The sequence below is a fragment of the Sceloporus undulatus genome, chromosome 4 (assembly GCF_019175285.1).
Source record: "Sceloporus undulatus isolate JIND9_A2432 ecotype Alabama chromosome 4, SceUnd_v1.1, whole genome shotgun sequence".
In the NCBI taxonomy this organism is placed as follows: Eukaryota; Metazoa; Chordata; class Lepidosauria; order Squamata; family Phrynosomatidae; genus Sceloporus; species Sceloporus undulatus.
The window spans coordinates 45,310,942-45,331,901 of NC_056525.1; the positions used below are offsets into that span (position 1 = coordinate 45,310,942).

Genomic DNA, 20,960 nt, shown 5'->3' on the forward strand with positions numbered 1-20,960 from the left:
ACCCTGGCCGCCAGAGTCACAGTTTCATATTCAAACAACTGCCTGACACTGTACCTATTACAAAATGCTCTTGGTTTTGGCACTAGTAGCAACAGAATGAGTAGTCATGGCTGAATCCAAGCACCCCCAAAAGCTTTGTAGAATTCACTTTACAAGAGCTTGTAAAACAATAAAAATAAACTGCTTATCTGATTCCTGAGCACCATTCACTAGATGCTTCTTTTTATGAATTGCTTAGGCAATCAAAACCAATCCATAAACACTTTTGGTAATGCTTTTTTTCCTCATTAGTCTTGTGTCAGTGTTGTATTTTTTAGCACTAAACACTTGTTGTGTTTTTGCTTTGGATTAGTTTTCCAGTGATGTTTTTACAGCCTAGCCACAAAGCATGTGTCTTTACAAAGTGGGAATAACAGTTTCAGCTCTGTATCTAATAATGATGGCAATAGTTTAGGGCAGTTAGCAATTACACATAAACTTACTGATCAGCACCAAACAATATATTACCGACTCCTCTGCAGACATAAACGTCTGTTTTTAGAAGAAGAAGAAGCAGAAGCCACCAATAAACCACTGGTTAATGCAACTGATGCCACCTACTAAGCTGTAACAAAAGTTACCATCAGCCATATAATTACTGATTGAAAAAATGTTTTTTTCTAATTTTTCTGTGAAATAAATTTGACTGATCTGACAAGGCATGATGGTTGGAAGCAATAATATTTACTTAATTTGTTCAGTGCAAGGTTGAATAAGCTTTACATTTAAACTAAATTAAAAAGAAGCTTGAAACTCCAAATATTTTAAAGATATACCATAAAGATCTTTAGGCTTTCAGACACTTTTGCTAAATACGTACATCACACAATGTAAAGCAATCCAGTCCTTTCCGTGCATTGTTGCTGCTGTGTGTCCTCAAGTCATTTCCAATTTATGGCAACCCTTAGGCGAACCTATCACGAGGTTTTCTTTGTGAGATTTGTTAAGAGGGGGTTTGCCTTTTCCTCCCTCTGAGGCTGAGAGAGTGTGACTTGCACAAGGTCACCCAATGGATTTATGTGGCTGAGCAAGGATTTGAACCCTGGTCTCCCAGAGTCCTAGCCTAATGCTCATGCATCACATGTGCACACTCAGTTCAGTAGGATTTATTCCCAGGTAAATCTACATAGCTTCACATTCTAACAACACAACCCTATACTTGTATTTATAGAGAAAGTACCACTGAATTCAAAGGGGCTTTCTCACAGGTGAATTACAGGACTGCAATCAAAGATCTCTAAAAGCATGCTTTTATAACCTTTATAGGCTATTATTTGGACAGATGAGACCTCCTTTATGAGGTTTTGCCCAGAGAGAAACACTGATCTAACAAACATCTCCACTATATCCAATCAATACTTTATGAGAAGGGTTTTCCAAAAGAATAAAGGAAAAAAGAAAACACTTACAGAACCACAAGGCTAGTAAGGTTCTCAAAGGCATAGTCAGGAATGTGCCTGATTTTGTTGAGTGCCAGGGTCATGGCCTGTAGAGTTGGTAGGTTATTAAGCGCTTTGACAGGGATCTCTGTCAGGGCATTATCATCCAGCCAAAGGTGACGTAAAGAGGGAAGCCCCTCAAAGCTCTTCTCTGGCACCACAGAGATCAAGTTGGCATCCAGGCGTCTACAGAAGAGAAACAAGGAGCAAATCAGATCCAAACCAACATTGCTTTCTGTGTATAATTCAGAACGTTTTCTGCCAATTACCACTTGTTGACTAAAAACCTGACCAAGTCACCAAGGCAGCAGGGTTCTGTCCAGAACATGGGAAGCAGGAATGAGAAATTAGTGACAGTACTCTTTTGAAGGAATATCTCCTGCTTTAATATAATAGGAAGTGAAGAAGCCGACTACTTCAGGTACTGCATGAAAATTGCTTTGATGATACAGTACTTTTCTGTCTCCTTTGCAATCACATGGCAAGATTGTTTTGATGTTTCCATGCATGCCTCCAGCTCAGAGCCACTGGAAGTCAATGCAGGCCTTTTCAGACAGGGTTTGGCAACAGTGGCACTCCAGATGTTGTTGGAATGTAATTCCCATAATCCATCACCACTGACTGCACTAGCTAAAGGTGATGGAAGTTGCAATCAACAACACCTGGAAAGCTAATTTGTCAACTCCTGTTTTGTGGAAATTCTGCATCAATCTTAACAGAATTCAAATAAAGTAGGAAGCATCTTAGTAGAAGCACCATTAATCACTCTGAGGATCCATGCAATATCTATCTTTCCTTGGTTCAATATTTAGACATATGATTGGTTGGGCTTCTTCTCATTTTGCTAACTATTTGGAACTTGGCTCATAATTACAGTACACAAGAGTCATGCAGGTAGGATACTTCAGTACTAAACTGGACGTTCTTAAATGGAGAGGACTTCAAGGCAAGCATTTTCTAGAGACATAAGAAATGCTCCATCTCTCCTACTCAGCTATTTTTCCATAAGCCCTGTGTACTGGGGTACTAAGTACGAATAGTATTTTAGATAATGATCCTGTTTTACACAACCTGATCACTCCTTTCTCTACAACTTCCAAATAGCCATTAGCCACTAAGGCCTGACATTTGCAGGTGCACATTAAACTAGGTAGGAATAACTGAAGATGTTCTCCTTGCATACTGAAAAAGTGTACAAGAATGCAAAGAAGGAAAACAGTCAACAGACAAGAAACAAAGCTATACAGTCAGCCCTCCACATTTGTGGCTTTGCCTTTCCGGATTTGATTATTCATAGATTTGAATAATATATTCTCTCTAGGAATCTCTAGGTCCTCCAGTGTGACTCCATGGTCAACATCTGCCAGAAGTCACACTTGAAGACCTGGAGATTCCTAGAGATAACCCTTTATTTATAGGCATTTATAGGTCATTCTGTGCAATTTTGTGGTCAAGTTCTGACAGTTGTTGACCATGGACTTGCACTGGAGGATGTAGAAAATCCTAGAGAGGTTTTCTCTCAGGTAAAAAAACCCAGTACTTTTTTTATTTTTGGACAATAACATTTGGCTACTGGGACTGTACCATATTCTTAAATGAAATACTAACCAAGATGAATACCACCACATCTGAGATGTTCAGGCCATCCTCCAAAAATGGTTTAGGTCTGAAGCAGTCCAAGGTAGAGCCAGCTGTGCCTAAGGCTTTGAAACAGTCTTGGAGACTCAGGTGGCTGCTGTTGCTTTTACTATTAGGGAGCACATTTGCTACATCCTTGGACCTTACACAAGGAACTTTGAACTTGTAGAAAGAAATGGGAAAATTTCAGCAGGGGAGGGAAAGCAATCAAGGGAGGGGTAGGGCTGTAATTATATTACAGACAACTCTAGCTCCAACCAAAGCCTGTCTTTATCAAAACTTTCAGTTTTTGTTTTTTTTACTCCCAGACACAGTGCTTTGGGGCAGAAGGAACATCTATTTATACTGTTTTGGCATGTACTTCCATGATTACTAACTTCAGGATTTCCAAGTGATCCACTGCTTTCTATTGAATGGGTGGCTGAAACCAGTTCCCCAGTCAGTATGTTGTGGACAATGGCACCAAGGTCCTCTAGCACATCTTTCCTGCCTTCCAATACAGGGTCTGCAGAGTAAGGCAAAGCAGCACCATCATGAGCAAGGCAAAGCAGCACCTGGTAGCTTTTAAGGCAGATGGTACAAACTCCAGGTACCAGGTAGAAAGGAGCACAGGTAGGTTTACTGCTTTCACTCCAGCTGTGCTCAAGCAAAGCCACAATTATATGTTGGGCATCTTAGCTCTGAAATAAAGAGTAAAAAAATATCCAGACCCACTTTATGCCTAGGGCCAACATGTAGAGGCCATCCTGTTGTTTATAGATGCCATTTCAGAACAGGCTTGGCTTCCATGTGCTTATTGGCTTGCTACAGGTTACACAAATTTCCCAGTATTCTCTTTCATTAAAATGGAAAGTGACCCTGAAAAAAAATTCCTTAGCATCTTCACCACAAAAGGAAGCATGACATGGAAATAAAAACACTGGCAGACTTCAGCTGATTGAAACATTGTTTCCAGAACCAGAATCAGCTTGGTGTCTGTGCTTACTTGCTAAAGTAAAGCTGGCTTCTCCTAAAAACAACAACATAAAAAGGAGAGTTCAAATTGTCTAATTGTGATGGCTCTCAAGTGCAACTCTTCTTAAGGAAGCAAGGGAAGAAACTCTTTGGCACCAAGAAGCTGCTAATTATGTCAATTAAGCAAAACAAAAAAGCAACCACACCACTCTCCTCTTTCTGCACTGTGTGATTATGACTTCTTAAGCACTTTCTATTATGGTTTATACCTGGGATAATTGGGCAGATTAGGAGACAGAGTAGGCCAGTGCCAGCTTGCTCCATTTCTCCATAGCTGTTTAAATTTTTGTTTCTGCTGTGTGTCTCAAACTGTGCTATAGTTAATGGATTGGTTTTCATTGCAAGCATTAACCCTAGAAAGGGGTTGTTTCGGCTATCTGAAGGAAATGAGAAGCGACTCTGGTCTGGGTTGGAAAGTACATTAAATTGTGCATTATGGGGGTCAAGCTTTAGCAAGCCTTGGACCTATGCAGACACCCTTCCACTTCAGACATGAGAGCTGCTGCCACACTGCAGAATCAATGCAGTTTGACACCATTTTAACTGCCATGGCTCCATCCTATGGAATTCTGGGATCTGTAGTCTGTTGTGGCACCAGAGCTCTCTCACAGAGAAGGCTAAATATTTCACAAAAATACAAATCCCATAATTCCATAGCATTGAGCCATAGCAGTTAAAGCAGTATCAAACTGCATTGATTCTGCAGAGGGGGAGTTTGGAAGCTTTTGTTTTTGCTTTATATAGCTTGTTATAATAATAATTATAATAATAATAATAATGGGATGGAAATGGATAGATTAACACAGGTATTAAGAAATGACACAAAAAGCAAATTAATGGAAGACTGGGAGAGAGTGATGGAATTCTTAAAAGAGAAGTTGGGTGAATATGCATATATTAAATTGGATTAGAATAATATGATGGATCTTACAAATTAAACTAAGTTAGAAATGGATTTATAGGGAAAACAAGTTAGGAATCTGGATCAAGAGGGTAAGCAGGAAGTCAATTTGTATGTATGTAAGAGGGAAGAGTGAAAGAGACAAGGGGATGAGAGGTGAATTTGTTAAGAATGAAATTGGAGATAAGAGTGGAAACTTAGAAGATATAAGAAGTAGGAATAAGAAATAGATAGGGAATTATGAAGAGTAGAAAGAGTAGAAAGTAGAAATAATTGAAGATATAGAAATATGAGTTTGTATGTGATTTATATAATGTAAAACATCATGAATGGGGTGTATGTAATGTTGTATGTAATGTTGTATGTTTGTAATTGTTTTGTCTTTTTTCCTTTTAAATTTATTAATAAAAATTAAAAAATAATAATAATAATTTGTTTTATTTATATACCACTTTTCCAAAGATCATAGCGGTGAACAGCAAGTAAGCTAATTAGCAAGTAAGTTTAACAATCAATAGACAAAACAAAATCAATAGACAAAACAAAACTTCATACTTTATGAGCTGCCTTATTGCAAGTGGTCATTGCAAAGATTCACTGCAGTTCAGAGTTTTAATGAAATTGCTCACTAGTGTTTAGTCAAAAGAAAGGAGAAACTTCAAATTTCCATGCAGCCACTCAGAAAAAGTAAAGATAGTGTCAATGGTGGCTGGTGGCTTCCATGTCAATAGAACAGTGCCTATCTGAGTTTTAGGCCAAATTTAAAGTTCTTGTCCAAGATGCTGAACTCTATCCTCCAAGCAAGTTCAGCACTTTGGTTAGTTCTTTTAAAGTTTAGAGCAGATTGACAACCCTATTGACAAAGGGGTCCAATAGCTGCTGCAGGGAAGTTGTAACATTAATTAATTAATTAATTAATATATTGCCTTTCTCCAGATATAGGGACCCAAGGGAGCTAACAACAAAATTAAAATAGTAGAAGTTAAAAAAAAATACAAAAACAGTGAAAATGTAGATACAAAGTTTAGAAAACAATTAATAAAAATATATATTATATCTATGCCCATTCCCAGAGAAGTCAGATCTGTTCATGGTGGTACATTCCTTGGTTACATCCTATTTGGATTAATATAATGTTCATTATATGAGGCTTCCTTTAAAAAATACTTGGAAACTTCAGTTGGGCAAAAGAGTTGCAGCCCTGAGGCAGCCTCAGCAGCAGCAGCAGAGCTGGAAGAGGGCACGGAGGGCATAAAAACCCTCCAGGGACATCTCCCCCAGCAACCTGTTGAGGCAGAGGCAGCATCTGGGGCCGTTTGGAGGACTCCTCAAGCCCAACCACCATCACCTGGGCAGCCCTGAGGCAGCCTCAGCAGCAGCAGCAGAGCTGGAAGAGGACACGGAGGGCATAAAAACCCTCCAGGGATATCTCCCCCAGCAACCTGTTGAGGCAGAGGCAGTGTCTGGGGCCGCGGCAGCGGTGCTTGTGGCGGTGGCACAGGGACCTAGAGGCTGGAAGAGCTGGGCTATAATAGCCCCAACATACCCTCTCTCCCACAGCGGCGGCGGCGCTTGTGGCGGCAGTGCAGGGACTCAGAGGCTGGAGGAGCAGGGGTTTGTGGGTATTTCACCCTCTGGAGGTGGTAGAGGCCGTGATTGGAGGAGGAGAGCGGATGCTGTAGGCCCTTTAGGGCCCGGGGGAACACCACCATTCTTCCTTGAAGCACCAACGCCAGAACTGGAAGTGGGGATAGTACATGGGGGTGCTCTTAAATGCCCCCAGGAACATCACCCTCCTGCTGGTACCGATGGCTCCAGTTGAAGGAGGAGAAGCAGATGCTGTGGAACTCTTTGAGGGCCCAGGGAACATCAATACTCCTCCAATCTGTCGGACTTGTATCCTGCCATCCCACCTGAGGCCGGGAATGTGGTAGGGGCGACCATTGGAGTAGTTCTGGGGAATGGGAGATATGGCTGGAATAGAGGGAACAGATGTTGCAAAAGAAGACGGGATCGCTGTTTGAAAGCTATCCCGCCTTCAGTTCCCTCTGTTTCTCGAAATGGCTTGGAGAGCAGACCAACCATTCCACAGAACCTCACTCTGCTCCTCTACAATGCCAGGTCGGTCAAAAACAAGACCCATATCATCCAGGATCTTCACCTGGATGAAGACGCTGACCTGGCTTGCTTTGCAGAAACCTGGCTGGGAGAGGAAAGTGCTGCCATATGGGCGCAGGCCCTCCCAGACGGGTACTCTGTCAGTGAGCAGGTGAGGGGAAGTGGGCGGGGGGGGCGGAGTGGCTCTGGTTTATAAGAACACCCTGACGTTGACCAGGATACCTGTCCGGAATACAGTCCATTTTGAGTGTATGTACCTCAGCCTGAAGACCAGGGATAGATTGGGGATTTTGCTAGTCTACCAGCCACCCCGTTGTCTAGCAGACTCCCTGACTGAGCTGACACAGCTGGTCTATGAGCTGCTGTTGGAGACCCCCAGACTCTTAGTTTTGGGGGACTTCAACATCCCGCTCGAGACCAGCTTAACAGGTGCGGCTCGGGAGTTCATGGATACCATGACAAACATGGGCCTATCCCAATTGGTCAACAGGCCTACACATTGTGCGGGTCATACACTCGATGCGGTCTTCAGTATGGAACAGGAATATCCATGGGCGGAGGTGGTAAGTACCTCCGCTTTGTCATGGACGGATCATTTCCTGGTCAAGACGAAACTTAGAGCCTATATCTGCCCCACTGGGGGTGGTGGACCCATTAGAATGGTCTGCCCTCGAAGGCTAATGGAGCCAATAGGATTCCAGAGAGCCTTAGAGGGTTTAATGGTTGGGAATGCCGGTGATCCTGTCGAAGCCCTGGTTAACACTTGGAACACCGATCTTACCAGGGCTACCACATGATCGCTCCCAAGCGCCCTTGCCATCCCGCTCCAAATTGGAGGCCCTGGTTCACGCCAGAGCTGAGGAAGATGAAGCGGTTTGGACGACGGCTAGAGCGCAGATGGTGGAAAACTCGACTCCTATCTGACAGAACTCGCCATAGGAACTTTCTTTGTTCCTATCGGGAGGCAATACGTGCAGCGAAGAGAGCCTTCTCCTCTGCACGTATTGCGTCTGCAGAGTCCCGTCCAGCAGAGCTGTTTAAGGTGGTGAGGGAGATGACGCATGTGTCGCCTGCGCCAAATTCCTTGCTTAACCTGACAACGGCCTGCTGTGACGCGTTTAACAACTTCTTCGCAGACAAAATCTCTCAGATAAGAGCCGACTTAGACGCCACCATGGGAACAGAGTCAATAGGCAAGGTGTCCAGTGACTCCGCCGATGTAGTTATACTGGATCAGCTCCAATCTGTAAGTACCGAGGACGTGGACAAGCTGCTTGGTAAGGTGAGGAAGACAACTTGCCCTCTCGACCCTTGCCCATCATGGCTGGCCGTCCAGGGGGGGGGGATGCATTGATGAGATTCCTCACAGATATCATCGGTGCATCCTTCAGAGAAGGACATGTTCCATCTTGTTTAAAGGAAGCGGCGGTTAGGCCGCTCCTGAAAAAACCTTCCCTGGACCCCCTGGATATGAGAAATTATAGGCCAGTGTCATTGCTGCCATTTTTGAGCAAGGTGATCGAGAGGGCGGTTGCTCTTCAGCTCCAAGCTGTCTTGGATGAAACCGATTATCTAGACCCATTTCAGACTGGCTTCAGGACAGGCTTTGGGGTTGAGACTGCCATGGTTGCCTTGACCGACGATCTGAGTCTGAGCATTGACAGGGGGAGTGTGACCCTGTTGGTGCTCTTAGACCTCTCAGCGGCCTTCGATACGATAGATCACGGCATCCTCTTGGACCGCCAGAGGGGGTTAGGTATCGGGGGCACTGCTTTGCAGTGGTTCTGATCCTTCCTCTCGGGGAGATCTCAGAGGGTGCTGCTCGGGGACTGTAGCTCCAGTAAGAGGAGCCTCACTTGTGGGGTTCCTCAGGGGGCTATTTTGTCCCCGATGTTATTTAACATCTATATGAAGCCGCTGGGTGAGATAATACGGAGTTATGGAGCTGGGTGCTATCAGTACGCTGATAACACCCAAATCTATTTCTCCGTGTCTCGTTCGTCGGTCTCGAATTCCGATGGCATCTCCCCTCTCAATGAATGTCTTCAGGCAGTAATGGGCTGGATGAGGAAAAACAGACTGAAATTGAATCCAGACAAGACGGAGGTGCTCACGGTAGCGGCCCCGAAACCAAGAATTGGGTTACAACCTCCAGTCCTGGACAGGGTCACACTCTCCCCCAGTGACTGTGTTCGCAGTCTGGGGGTGCTCCTTGACTCGTCGCTCCTGATGACAAATCAGGTAAATGCGACGGTCAGGAGTGCCTGTTATCAGCTTCGGCTGATACGCCAGCTGCGCCCTTTTCTGGAAGTAAGGGACCTTGAGACTGTTGTGCACGCGCTGGTAACCTCACGCCTCGACTTCTGTAATGCACTCTACATGGGGCTACCTTTGTCCTTGACCCGGAAACTTCAGCTGGTTCAAAACATGGCAGCCAGGCTTGTTTCAGGAACATCTAGGAGGGACCACATCACTCCTGTCTTGAGGTCCCTCCACTGGCTGCCTATCAGTTTCCGGGCCCAGTACAAGGTGTTGGTTACCACCTTTAAAGCCCTAAATGGCTTGGGTCCAAGCTATCTTAGAGACCGCCTCCTCCCGTACAATCCTCCCCGTGCTCTCCGTTCCTCTGGGAGGAATTTGCTGCAGCCTTCAAAATCTAGACTTGCGGCTACCTCTCAGAGGGCATTCTCTGTTGTTGCCCCTAAGCTCTGGAACGACCTGCCGGATGAGATCCGTCAGTTAACATCTTTAGACAGCTTTAAAAAAGTTGTCAAGACGGATCTCTTCCGGCAGGCCTTTCCAGATTAAATTTTTTCCTGGCCCAGGCTCCTGGGCTCCCCGATTTCCCTTATTCCTCTCGTGGCCCCATCCCCTGATGGTGAGGATTACTGAGGGTTTTGGGGTTTAGTTTAGGATAGTATAATTATACATTGTTAATAGTCCCATTTTAATACGTTTAAATGTTTAATAATTTTTTAAGGGGGGGGAAGGGAGTGTAAATATTTATGTATATTTTATTCTGTAAATTTTTATGTTGTTCACCGCCCAGATTGGCTTTGCCACCGGGCGGTATAGAAATAAATATTATGATATGATTATTATGAGGTTGTAAACTGCAGCTGGCTCCAAGGAGCACATAACTCCCTTGTTGCAACAGCTCCATTGGCTGCCAGTCTGTTTCTGGGTACAATTTGAAGTGCTGGGTTTGACCTATAAAATACTATATGGCTTAGGTACAACTTATCGGAAGAACCATATCTCCCTTTATGAGTCCAGTGGAGTGCTAAGATCATTGGGTGAGGCACATCTCACTGTCCTCCCACCCTCTCAGGCTTGTTTGGTGGGAACAAGGGAGTGGGCTGCTCTCAGGCTCTGGAACTCCTACCCTAGAGGGGCCAGGATGACCCTAACCCTGCTCTCCTTTTGGCAGCAGGTAAAAACATTTTTCTGCTGTAAGGCTTTTTCAAACTGATGAGGCTTCTGCTTTTAAATGCTGTGTAATTCAAATGTCATGCTTTATATATAGTTTTTAATACATCTTACTATTTTTAATGTGTAACATTAGCACTGTGTTATGGCAAACCTCCTCTGAATAAATCTTGCCAAGAAAACCCCATGCTAGGTTTGCCTTAGGGCTGCTATTAGTTGGAAATAACTTGAAGGCACACAACAACAACAAACATCTGAACACAACCAGCATCTGCACATGGAAGGGAATTACATGTGCACCTCCTTTCTCTCCAATTTTTTGTTTGTATTTATTTAGTTTTTAGCAATCAGGTTATCCGGAGGTGAGGCTCTCTGATGCTATTATTTTATGGTTATAATATTTGGGTGTAGAAATTATAGTGACTCCACTATTCTTTCTTTCCCATGGTAAAAAAATGACCAACAGTTGAACAACTGACAGTGTGTTGTTCCCAATTGAAGCTCAAAATTGATTTGATGCTGTTTCACATGGTCTCATAGTAGATCTTTTCTCTTCCAAATTAAGATGGTAGGTCTTTGTTTTATCTTGTACATATTTTTGTCATTTCTCTGCTGTAGCATGACATTATACATCATCCATTTAAAAAAGTATGAAGTATAAAACAGGGCTAACCCTTTGTATGGCTGTTTGGTTAATATCACTAGATTTGGGTGATAATACATGGACAGAACAATCCTAAAGATCTTGTAGACTAGCAGAACCAAGTAGGTTTTTTTTTTAAAATGGGAAAAAAGATCCAGCGGCGCGGAGGGAGAGCGAGAGGGGCGGGACCTTTAGCCCACGGAACACCTTCCCCCCTGCGGAGCGGTGAGAGCGCGTCGGGCGAGGCTACAAAGCCAAGCCCCGGACCAACTGGCCCACCGGGGGGCGCGGAGGGAGGCGAGAGGGGGTGGGACCTTTAGCCCACGGAACACCTTCCCCCCTAGGAGCGGTGAGAGCGCGTCGGGCGAGGGCTACAAGCCAAGCCCCGGACCAACTGGCCCCACCAGCGGCACGGAGGGAGAGCGAGAGGGGCGGGACCTTAGCCACGGAACACCTTCCCCCCTGCGGAGCGGTGAGACGCGTCGGGCGAGGCACAAAGCCAAGCCCCGGACCAACTGGCTCCACCAGCGGCGCGGAGGGAGAGCGGAGAGGGCGGGACCTTAGCCCACGGAACACCTTCCCCCCTGCGGAGCGGTGAGACGCGTCGGTGGGCTACAAAGCCAAGCCCGGCCAACTGGCCCCACCAGCGGCGCGGAGGGAGAGCGAGAGGGGCGGGACCTTTAGCCCACGGAACACCTTCCCCCCCCTGCGGAGCGGTGAGAGCGCGTCGGCGAGGCTACAAAGCCAAGCCCCGGACAACTGGCCCCACCGGCGGCGCGGGGGAGAGCAAAAGGGTCAAATTGACTGCCCCCTGGGTGTCTCTCCATAGGGTTGCGATGTCCTCCGGTTGTTGAATGGTCCGTAGGAGGACCTATCAGGGATAGGTCTATCCACAGACTGCGGTGCTATGTTGTGACAATATACAACTAAACTCTTCTGAGTACAGAAGAGTCAGAGGGGTTCGATGCAGACTTACCGATCTATGCCCACAAGAATAGAAGTTTGTTTTTTCTTTCCATCAGGCTCTCATTCTAGGGTTTAGAAATCTAGGGTTAGTAATCCCCTTATTGGCAAAACCAAGGAACTGTGAGAAATTTTGCAAGAATGTGTGAGTGTGTGAAATGAATCTGAAATCTCTTGAAAATGCTAAGAATCTCCTGAAAGAACTGATAGCATTTTGAAAGACTGAAGTTCCTCCTGCTCTTTGTGGGGGACAATTCTAAATTTAAATCTGTACCATCCATATGCTTTCTGTAATTATTATTCTGTAGCTATCATTGCAACAAGCTGGAACAACAGATTTCCAAACTGAAATCAACTGTGATCAGTTTTAAATGTTTTCTTCAATGTTTGGATTAGGGCTGCTATTGATAATCTCAGGGTCCATATGCTTTCCTTAGTGAAATTCTTAAGACATTACCAGTGGTTCTTTTGATCTAATTGTTCCTAAAGCCAATAATAAACAAACTAACCAGATTCAGAGGAAGATAGATAAGACATACTATACCTAGAACTGGAAGCGGGACAAGGACACCCTTACTAGATTCTGTTGTTTGAAGCAATTACGTCAAATTGCTTTCTGATGAAGGTATTGAGATTAGCCCTAAATGTGCTTTCTTAACATTAATTCCTGCTGAAAGTGACTGATCTTACAATGCTTACTGACCATTCTGATATATTCGGGCGTATGTGCAGCTTACTGATTAGAAAATCCCTTCCTTCAAAACTATGACTCTTTCAAGTCATGGTAAATTTATTTAAGCAGCCATAGGACAAGACTGTACATTTCAGATGTGTTCTTCAAAAGCTTGTACACCGGGGTTTCTTAGCTATGTAATAACCATTCTAGTTCAGCAAAAATATCCAAACATTAGCTTCAGTTCTGTTCCAATTTGTGGGGAACAAACTTGTTTGAATAAGGTTTTGGTTTCAATTCAGTTCTGAACATTTTCTTGTGCTGTGACTGAGCATAGCATGTGGCTGGACTTGCTTTCCAGTAGTATGAATATATTTCACTCACACATGTGAAAAAAAAAAGTATTGTATCTACAAAGAAGCAGGCTGTTAAACAGCTAGACATTTCCTAGTATTCATTCCAGCTGTTGGGAAATGCAGCTGGAATCAATGGCCTTTGTTGTTAACTGCCTTCGAGTTGACCCTGACTCATGGCGACCCTGTGAATGAGACATCTCCAGCACCTCTATCCTCCACTGTTCTGCTCAGGTCCTGTAAATTCATATCCATGACCTCTCTATCCATATGTTGTGCAGTCTTTCTCTCTTTCTACTTCCCTGCACCTTCCTAGTATTATCATGTTTTCCAGTGAGTTGCTCCTCATGCAAGACAGTTCCTCAATGCCTATGCGCACCCTCATAGCCATTTAGTGCACAAAGAAGGGCAAGAGATGTCCAGGTAGCATCCAACTGCAATTGGCACCACAACAGTGGTGGCTGACCCTTTCTCCTGGTTGCTAAACTGCAGGTGAGGGCTACCCCTGTCTTTAATCAGCCACTAAATGACTATAGAAGTGGCATTCTGATGCTGTGAAGCTGCCTTGTGCAAGGGAGGAGGCATTGCTCAAGAAGGTAATGAACATCTCCTTGAGTCAGGGATGTAGCCAGGATTTTGGGAAGGGGGGGGGCGTCCAGACTAAGTGCCACCATTATAAAGGGGCTTGGGTGCGGAGGCGCAGCAGCACGCACCATTCATTTTATCTAATGGAAGGGGGGCTGGACCCCAAGGACCCCCCCCCCAGCTACGTCCCTGCTTGAGTAATGGAATTAAAAGCACACATGTTTACATAATCCCAGATTATGCATGGGCACATCAAACTGAGGCTCTCATACTTTGGCCACATCATGAGAAGACACAAACCATTGGAAAAGACAATAATGCTAGGAAAGCTGAAGAGGAGTAGAAAGAGAGAGGAAGATTGCATGCTAGATGAAATCTATTAAGGAGGTCACGAGTATGAATGTATAGGACCTAGGCAGGCCAGTGGAGTATTTGGGGAGATGTTTCATCCACAAGATCGCTATGAGTCAAGATTGACTCAATGCCAGTTAACAACAACAAACATCACCAACAGGATTCCAGCCATAATTGTCAGTTTAATATTATAATACTGGCCCAGGCTCTTTAGGCAGCTTGCAACATGGTTAATCTAAATTCGTCACCCCCTTTGCTTGTTTAATGCAATTAGTATCACAGGAAACCCCTGCTTGGCTAATGAGATTCAAGAAACTATGTTTAGTTTAGACCAACTGTAACACTTAAACATCAGGCACTGTTACCTAAAGTTTAAAATTTAAATATAAAGTAAAAATAAATAATAGTGAATAAATTCAGTCAAGAGTCCAGACAATACTGTAATTTGTTTTCAGATAACCCCAAGTGATGTGTATATGTGTGTGGAAGCAGCTCTTTCACTTTTATTTTTGTGCTTTTTGCCCATATCTGTCATCTATTTTTTTTCTGATAGGGTTTCTCTGAGGCACCTTTTCCATGAATCACCATGCCAAGAAAAAGTTTTACCAGTCATACTTTATGTTTGCCATGGTGCTGTTAAAAGCACATGAACACTGCTAAATAGAAAAGTGGAAATACTAGCTGCACCGTGGGTTTACTTTGCTTTACTGCTTTATTGAGTTTTATATTCACTCAGGCTTATATCATACTAATAATGTTCATGGTGTTTCCCATCTGTCTTGTGGTTAGACAGCAGAAATGTAAGAGAATGTTTCTTAGATACTTTAATATATCTCCTAAAATACTCAGGAAATAAATGTTATAGCGTACATTGTTCATCAGGCTGGGCCTATTCTTTCCTACCCGTTTGTCCTTGAGGAAACAGCAAGAACAACAGACACACTGTACATATGCTGAAGGACACAAACAATATGATAACGTCCCAAATGTGCTTTTTATTGACCTCGATTAGGGAGATCCATGACCCTGAACCCATTCACTTAAGAACATGACTTGTTAAATTTCCCTTAGTGACAAGGCAAAGAACAGTGAAGATGGGTGATTGGTCCCAGATGTTTCATACAGTAGATGTGTCTATACAGCTGGGCTGATTGGTCCCAGATGCTAAATGCAGTAATTGTATCAGTGCAGCTGGGAGAATAGCATAAAAATCCCTTATGGTAATTACGGCAGGGGAATCAGTGTTCTCAGAAATAGGTCCCTTCTCTGCTCTGAAGGCACCAGAACCTGTCTGATCTTGGAAACTAAGCAGGGTCAGCCCTAGTTAGTACTTGGAAGGTGTTGCTGAGCTAAGTGAGGTCAATAAAAAGCATATTGGGGGCTTTATCATATTGTTCATGTTCTTCATCATATGTACATTGTGTCTGTGGTCCTTGCTGTTTCCTCAAGGACACAATATTTAACCCTGTTTAAATATGTGAAGGGATGTCATATTGAGGAGGGAGCTAGCTTGTTTTCTGCTGCTCCAGAGAACAGGACCTGGAGCAATGGATGGAAGCTGCAGGAAAAGAGATTCCACCTCAACATTAGGAGGAACTTCCTGACAGTAAGGGCTGTTTGACAGTGGAACACACTCCCTTGGAGTGTAGTGGAGTCGCCTTCCTTGGAGGTTTTTAAACAGAGACTGGATGGCCATATGTCGGGGATGCTTTGATTGTTATTTCCTGCATGAGAGGGAGGTTAGACTGGATGGCTCTTGTGGTCTCTTCCATCTCTATGATTCTATGATGCTATACACTTGCAAATAGCATGTTGGATTTCTGGAAAATAGATTGAACTTAACCCCTGCTCAACATACACTATGGTCTATATCTGATTTGTTCGTTTATTATTAACACTGTCACACACAAACAAGATCAAGTTGTCATGCATTATCCCTAGTTTGGGCCTTATTCTTCTGTGAAAGGGTGAAGCCACTGAATAGAACAGTTGGGATTTAATTTTTTTTTTTTTAGTGGAGTAGATTCTTCACTGTCAACTGACCTATTCATACAGTAGGCTTTTTAATTTTAAACAATCCTAGGATTCTTATGATTATACTTGCTAGCTAAGTAGCACTATAACACAATGGTCACCACCATATAATGGGCTAAAGACAGTATGTGGCACCCTATGGATCTGTTATTACATAAAGCTCTGATTGCAGGCAGCACAATCATTGTTATTGCAGGCTCTGGGGTCACAAATCATTGTAATTCTGCCACAAAGCACATAATCATACAAAAGAAAGAAAGAATCACCTGATGAGGTCAGGCTGTAAACACAATGCACAAGACCTCGATAAACATCTATGCAAGACTTTGAGCTAGAGATTAGTCTGACTCTGGAACATGTTTTGCCAACACTAATGCTAATTTATGACAATGCTAACATACTGATAAAGATTGCGAAATAATATTATGAATATTGGCCACACATTTTTAGGGTACCTTCCATGTAAATTGCTTGCTGGTGGCCTAGAATGAGTAGCAGGGATGTTCCTTCCATTAGGTAGAGTGAGACATTGCCCTTCAGCAAAAATATTAGGGCAGCAGTGGCAGCTATACAAGCATTCCTCTTAATCTCCTGGCCATTCCCCTCTGCTGGAGGATTAAGCTATGTGTGCCATACCACCTGTTTGCACCCCTAAATTATCCTGCTGCTTGTGTGAATGTGGATGACATGGAAGTAAAGAGTGCTTCTTTACATGGAATGGCAAGAGGTGGGTATGACTTCCATGATAACCAGTAGGCGTTTCTCCAACAAAACAAAAAACAGCTTCATTTATATACTGCTTCATACTGAACTAACAGTCCCCTTATGAAAATTGTTGCATTAAAACCTTGTACTATTATTTACTTTTCCCTTTCCCTCCATTTATCAGGAATAGACTGCTTTAGCTCTAACACAGCAGAAATGTGGAAGCAGTTGTAAAATAAGGATGACTTGGTTAATGGGGTGCAAGTGGTGGGATCATTAGGTGGAAGTGACCATGTTCTCCTGGAGTTTGTTATACAGTGGAAAGGAGAAGCCAGGCATAGTCAAACACACATTCTAGACTTTAGGAGAGCGGATTTCAGTAAACTTAGAGAAGTATTGAGGGTGATCCCATGGTCAGAAATACTAGAAGATAAAGGAGTTCAGGACAGATGGGAGATTCTCAAAAGAGAGATACTGAAGGCACAATTTCAAACAGTTCCAGTGAGAAAGAAAAATTGGAGGTGTCTCAAGAAACCAGGATGGATGACTAAGGAACTTTCAACCGAGCTAAGTTTGAAACGGAACATGTATAAGAAATGGAAAAAGGGGGAAATCACAAAAAAGGAATTCAAAGAAATAGCAGGCATGTGTAGGGGTAAAGTCAGAAAAGCTAAAGCACAGAATGAACTCAGGCTTGCTAGAGAGGTTAAAAAGAATAAAAAGGGATTTTTTGGATATGCCCGCAGCAAAAGGAAGAAGAAGGAAATGGGAGGGCCACTGCGTGGAGAAGATGGCAAAATGCTAACAGGGGATAGAGAAAAGGCAGAATTACTCAATACCTTCTTTGCCTCAGTCTTCTCAGAAAAGGCAAAGGGTGCTCAACTTGAGGATAATGGAGCAGAGGACAGAATAGGGGAATTTCAGCACAGAATAAGTAAAGAGATAGTACAGGAATACCTTGTTAATTAAATGAATTTAAGTCTCCAGGACCAAATGAACTACATCCAAGGGTACTAAAAGAACTAGCAAATGTAATATCGGAACCATTGGCAATCATATTTGAAAACTCCTGGAAAACAGGAGAAATCCCAGCAGACTGGAGGAGGGCAAATGTTGTCCCCCATCTTCAAAAAGGGGAAAAAGAGGATCCCAACAATTATCGTCCAGTTAGTCTGACATCAATACCAGGAAAGATTCTGGAGCAGATCATTAAACAGAGAGTCTGTGAACATCTAGAAGGCAATGCCATAATCACAAAAAGTCAACATGGGTTTCAGAGAAACAAGTCATGCCAGACAAATCTAATCTCTTTCTTTGATAAAATTACAAGTTTGGTAGATGAAGGGAATGCTGTGGAAATAGTATATCTTGATTTCAGTAAGGCCTTTGACAAGGTTTCCCATGACATTCTTGCAAACAAGTTTGCAAAATGTGGACTAGACAAAGGAACTGTTACATGGATCTGTAATTGGTTGACCGGCCGAACTCAAAGGGTGCTCAACAATGGCTCCTTCTCATCCTGGAGGGAAGTGACCAGTGGGGTCCCACAGGGCTCTGTCCTGGGCCCAGTGCTATTCAACATCTTTATCAATGACCTGGATGACAGAATTGGGAGCATACTTATCAAATTTGCAGATGACAACAAATTAGGAGTAGCCAATACCCCAGAGGACAGGATCAAAATTCTAAATGACCTGAATAGACTAGAAAGCTGGGCCAAAGCTAATAAAATGAACTTCATCAGGGAGAAATGTAAGGTACTGCATTTAGGGCGGAAAAATGAAATGCACAGGTATAGGATGGGGTACACCTGGCTGAATGAAACTACATGTGAAAGGGATCTGGGAGTCCAAGTAGACCACAAGTTGAACATGAGTCAACAGTGCGAAGCGGCAGCTAAAAAGGCCAATGCAATTTTAGGCTGCATCAATAAAAGTATAGTGTCTAGATCAAGGGAACTAATAGTGCCACTATATTCTGCTTTGGTCAGGTCCCACCTGGAATATTGTGTCCAGTTCTGGGTACCACAATTTAAAAAGGATGTTGAGGAACTGGAGTGTGTCCAAATGAGGGTGACTAAAATGGTGAAGGATCTGGAAACCATGTCCTATGAGGAAAGACTTAGGGAGCTGGGGATGTTTAGCCTGGACAAGAGAAGGTTAAGAGGTGATATGATAGTCCTGTTTCAATACTTGAAGGCATGTCATATTAAGGAGGGAGAAAGCTTGTTTTCTGCTGCTCCAGAGACTAGGACCCGGAGCAATGGATGCAAGCAACAGGAAAAGAGATTCCACCTCAACATTAGGCGGAACTTCCTGACAGTAAGGGCTGTTCAACAGTGGCAAACACTCCCTTGGAGTGTAGTGGGGTCTCCTTCCTTAGAGGTCTTTAAACAGAGGCTAGATGGCCATCTGTTGGGGATGCTTTGATTAAGATTTCCTGCATGGCAGGGGGTTGGACTGGATGGCCCTCGTGGTCTCTTCCAACTCTATAATTCTATGATTCTATGGATATGTGAAGAATCTATGTTGGGAGACACAGAAGGAGAGAGAAAAGAAGGCAAATTAATCTGGAGAAGGAACTGGAACAGCAAGATGATTTGGAGAAAGAAAGAGAGGTGAGAACAAAAAAATTCAGAAACTCCTGGCCATGTGAGGAATCTCTCTCTAAGAATGTGGTAAAGGGCAATGCATCCTGCTGTATTGCTTCAACTTATGCTGTTTTATATATGTAACTAATATTAATATTACACTGTCAAACTCTTCAACACAGGCACCATACACAGTTAATAAATACTGAAGTTTGATACTGTTTTAACTGCCATGGCTCAATTCTATGAAATTCTGGGAATTGTAGTTTTGTGAGACATTTGGCCTTCTCTGTCAGAGAGCTCTGGTGCCACAATAAACTATAAAAGAGAATAATATTATTGACTCTGGAGCGAAAAGACAAGGAAATGACAATATCTTCTCTTAACAAAGAGGCTATCAATATTACAGTGCTAAACATTTAAGATGCTAAAGCAGAACTTCCAATAAGTTTAAGTGGCTTCATTTCAAGTTTTATTCCCTTATTTAGCAAACAGCCACTGCAACTATGACTGCTTTCCTTGTCTCTGGATTTTGAAATTCACAATAACTCGATGGCATCTTTTCAACTACCCAGAAGGTGCACTTTCCTTGTGCTCCAGGAAAGGTTTTATGCTTCATAAATTACATTAACAACACTCAACTGAAGCTTTGCCACAAAATCAGGTCTGTGCCAATAAATTAATAATTTGACGTTAAATTGCTCCAGTCTATTTCTATTTCTTTTTATTCTCTAAACATTCAGCAAAAGTGCCTTCTTTCTCCCCCATTCTTTTAACAACTAAAAGCACATTCTATCAAAAATGATTTATATGAAGCAATATTGCCCTTACAATGAGCTGTCACATTTCAGTCAGATCAAAGGTGGTCTGTGAAAGCAAGAACATGCTCTCAGGCTATGCTAATTCCAAAGTGATTCCCTTCCTTCCTTCCATCAGTCATCATAGTGCATATTATATATATATATATATATATATATATATATATATATATGCATGTGCGCTAACAACAGCCCTGTCTAATAGGGAGGCTTCTCCTTTGTCAAGATCAAAGCTCTTGTCCCCGCAACTTCCAAGAAGTCACTCCTTGCATTTTTAATCTTCAGCAGTAATAAGGATGATGATAATTACCCTATTTAGGGTTTAAAAACATCTTAAGAAGGCTTTGCTCTCTTTCTATTTCAAAAGTGTTTCTCCTAAAATCATGAGGGAGGCGGTACACTAGATCTAAGGACTGAGAGGTGTCACTGATTCTGTGCACGGAGTGGATGGAATAAGAGAGATCAATGCAATGAAGGACAATATTTATCTGAGCACTTACTCCATCTCCCCCTCCTCTTAGAAGTCAACACTGGAATCATTTTGCAATCTGGAGGGTGGGATGCAGAGGGAAGCAATTGACTGTGACTAGGGATTCTTTTGCAGTGGAGCCCTGGTGGCGCAGTGGTTAAATGCCTGTACTGCAGCCATTCACTCAAAACCACC

The 20,960-nt window shown here is 43.1% G+C and overlaps 1 protein-coding gene across 1 annotated transcript in view; it reads right to left on the minus strand.

Annotated features, from left to right (window-relative positions):
* The window catches only part of LGR6 (leucine rich repeat containing G protein-coupled receptor 6), a 119,573-nt gene that overhangs the window by 58,894 nt on the left and 39,719 nt on the right, over positions 1-20,960 (minus strand). Inside the window, exon 4 of the mRNA XM_042464278.1 lies at positions 1,449-1,664. Within this exon, the coding sequence (XP_042320212.1) occupies positions 1,449-1,664 (216 nt within the window). The remainder of the gene's footprint in view (positions 1-1,448; positions 1,665-20,960) is intronic.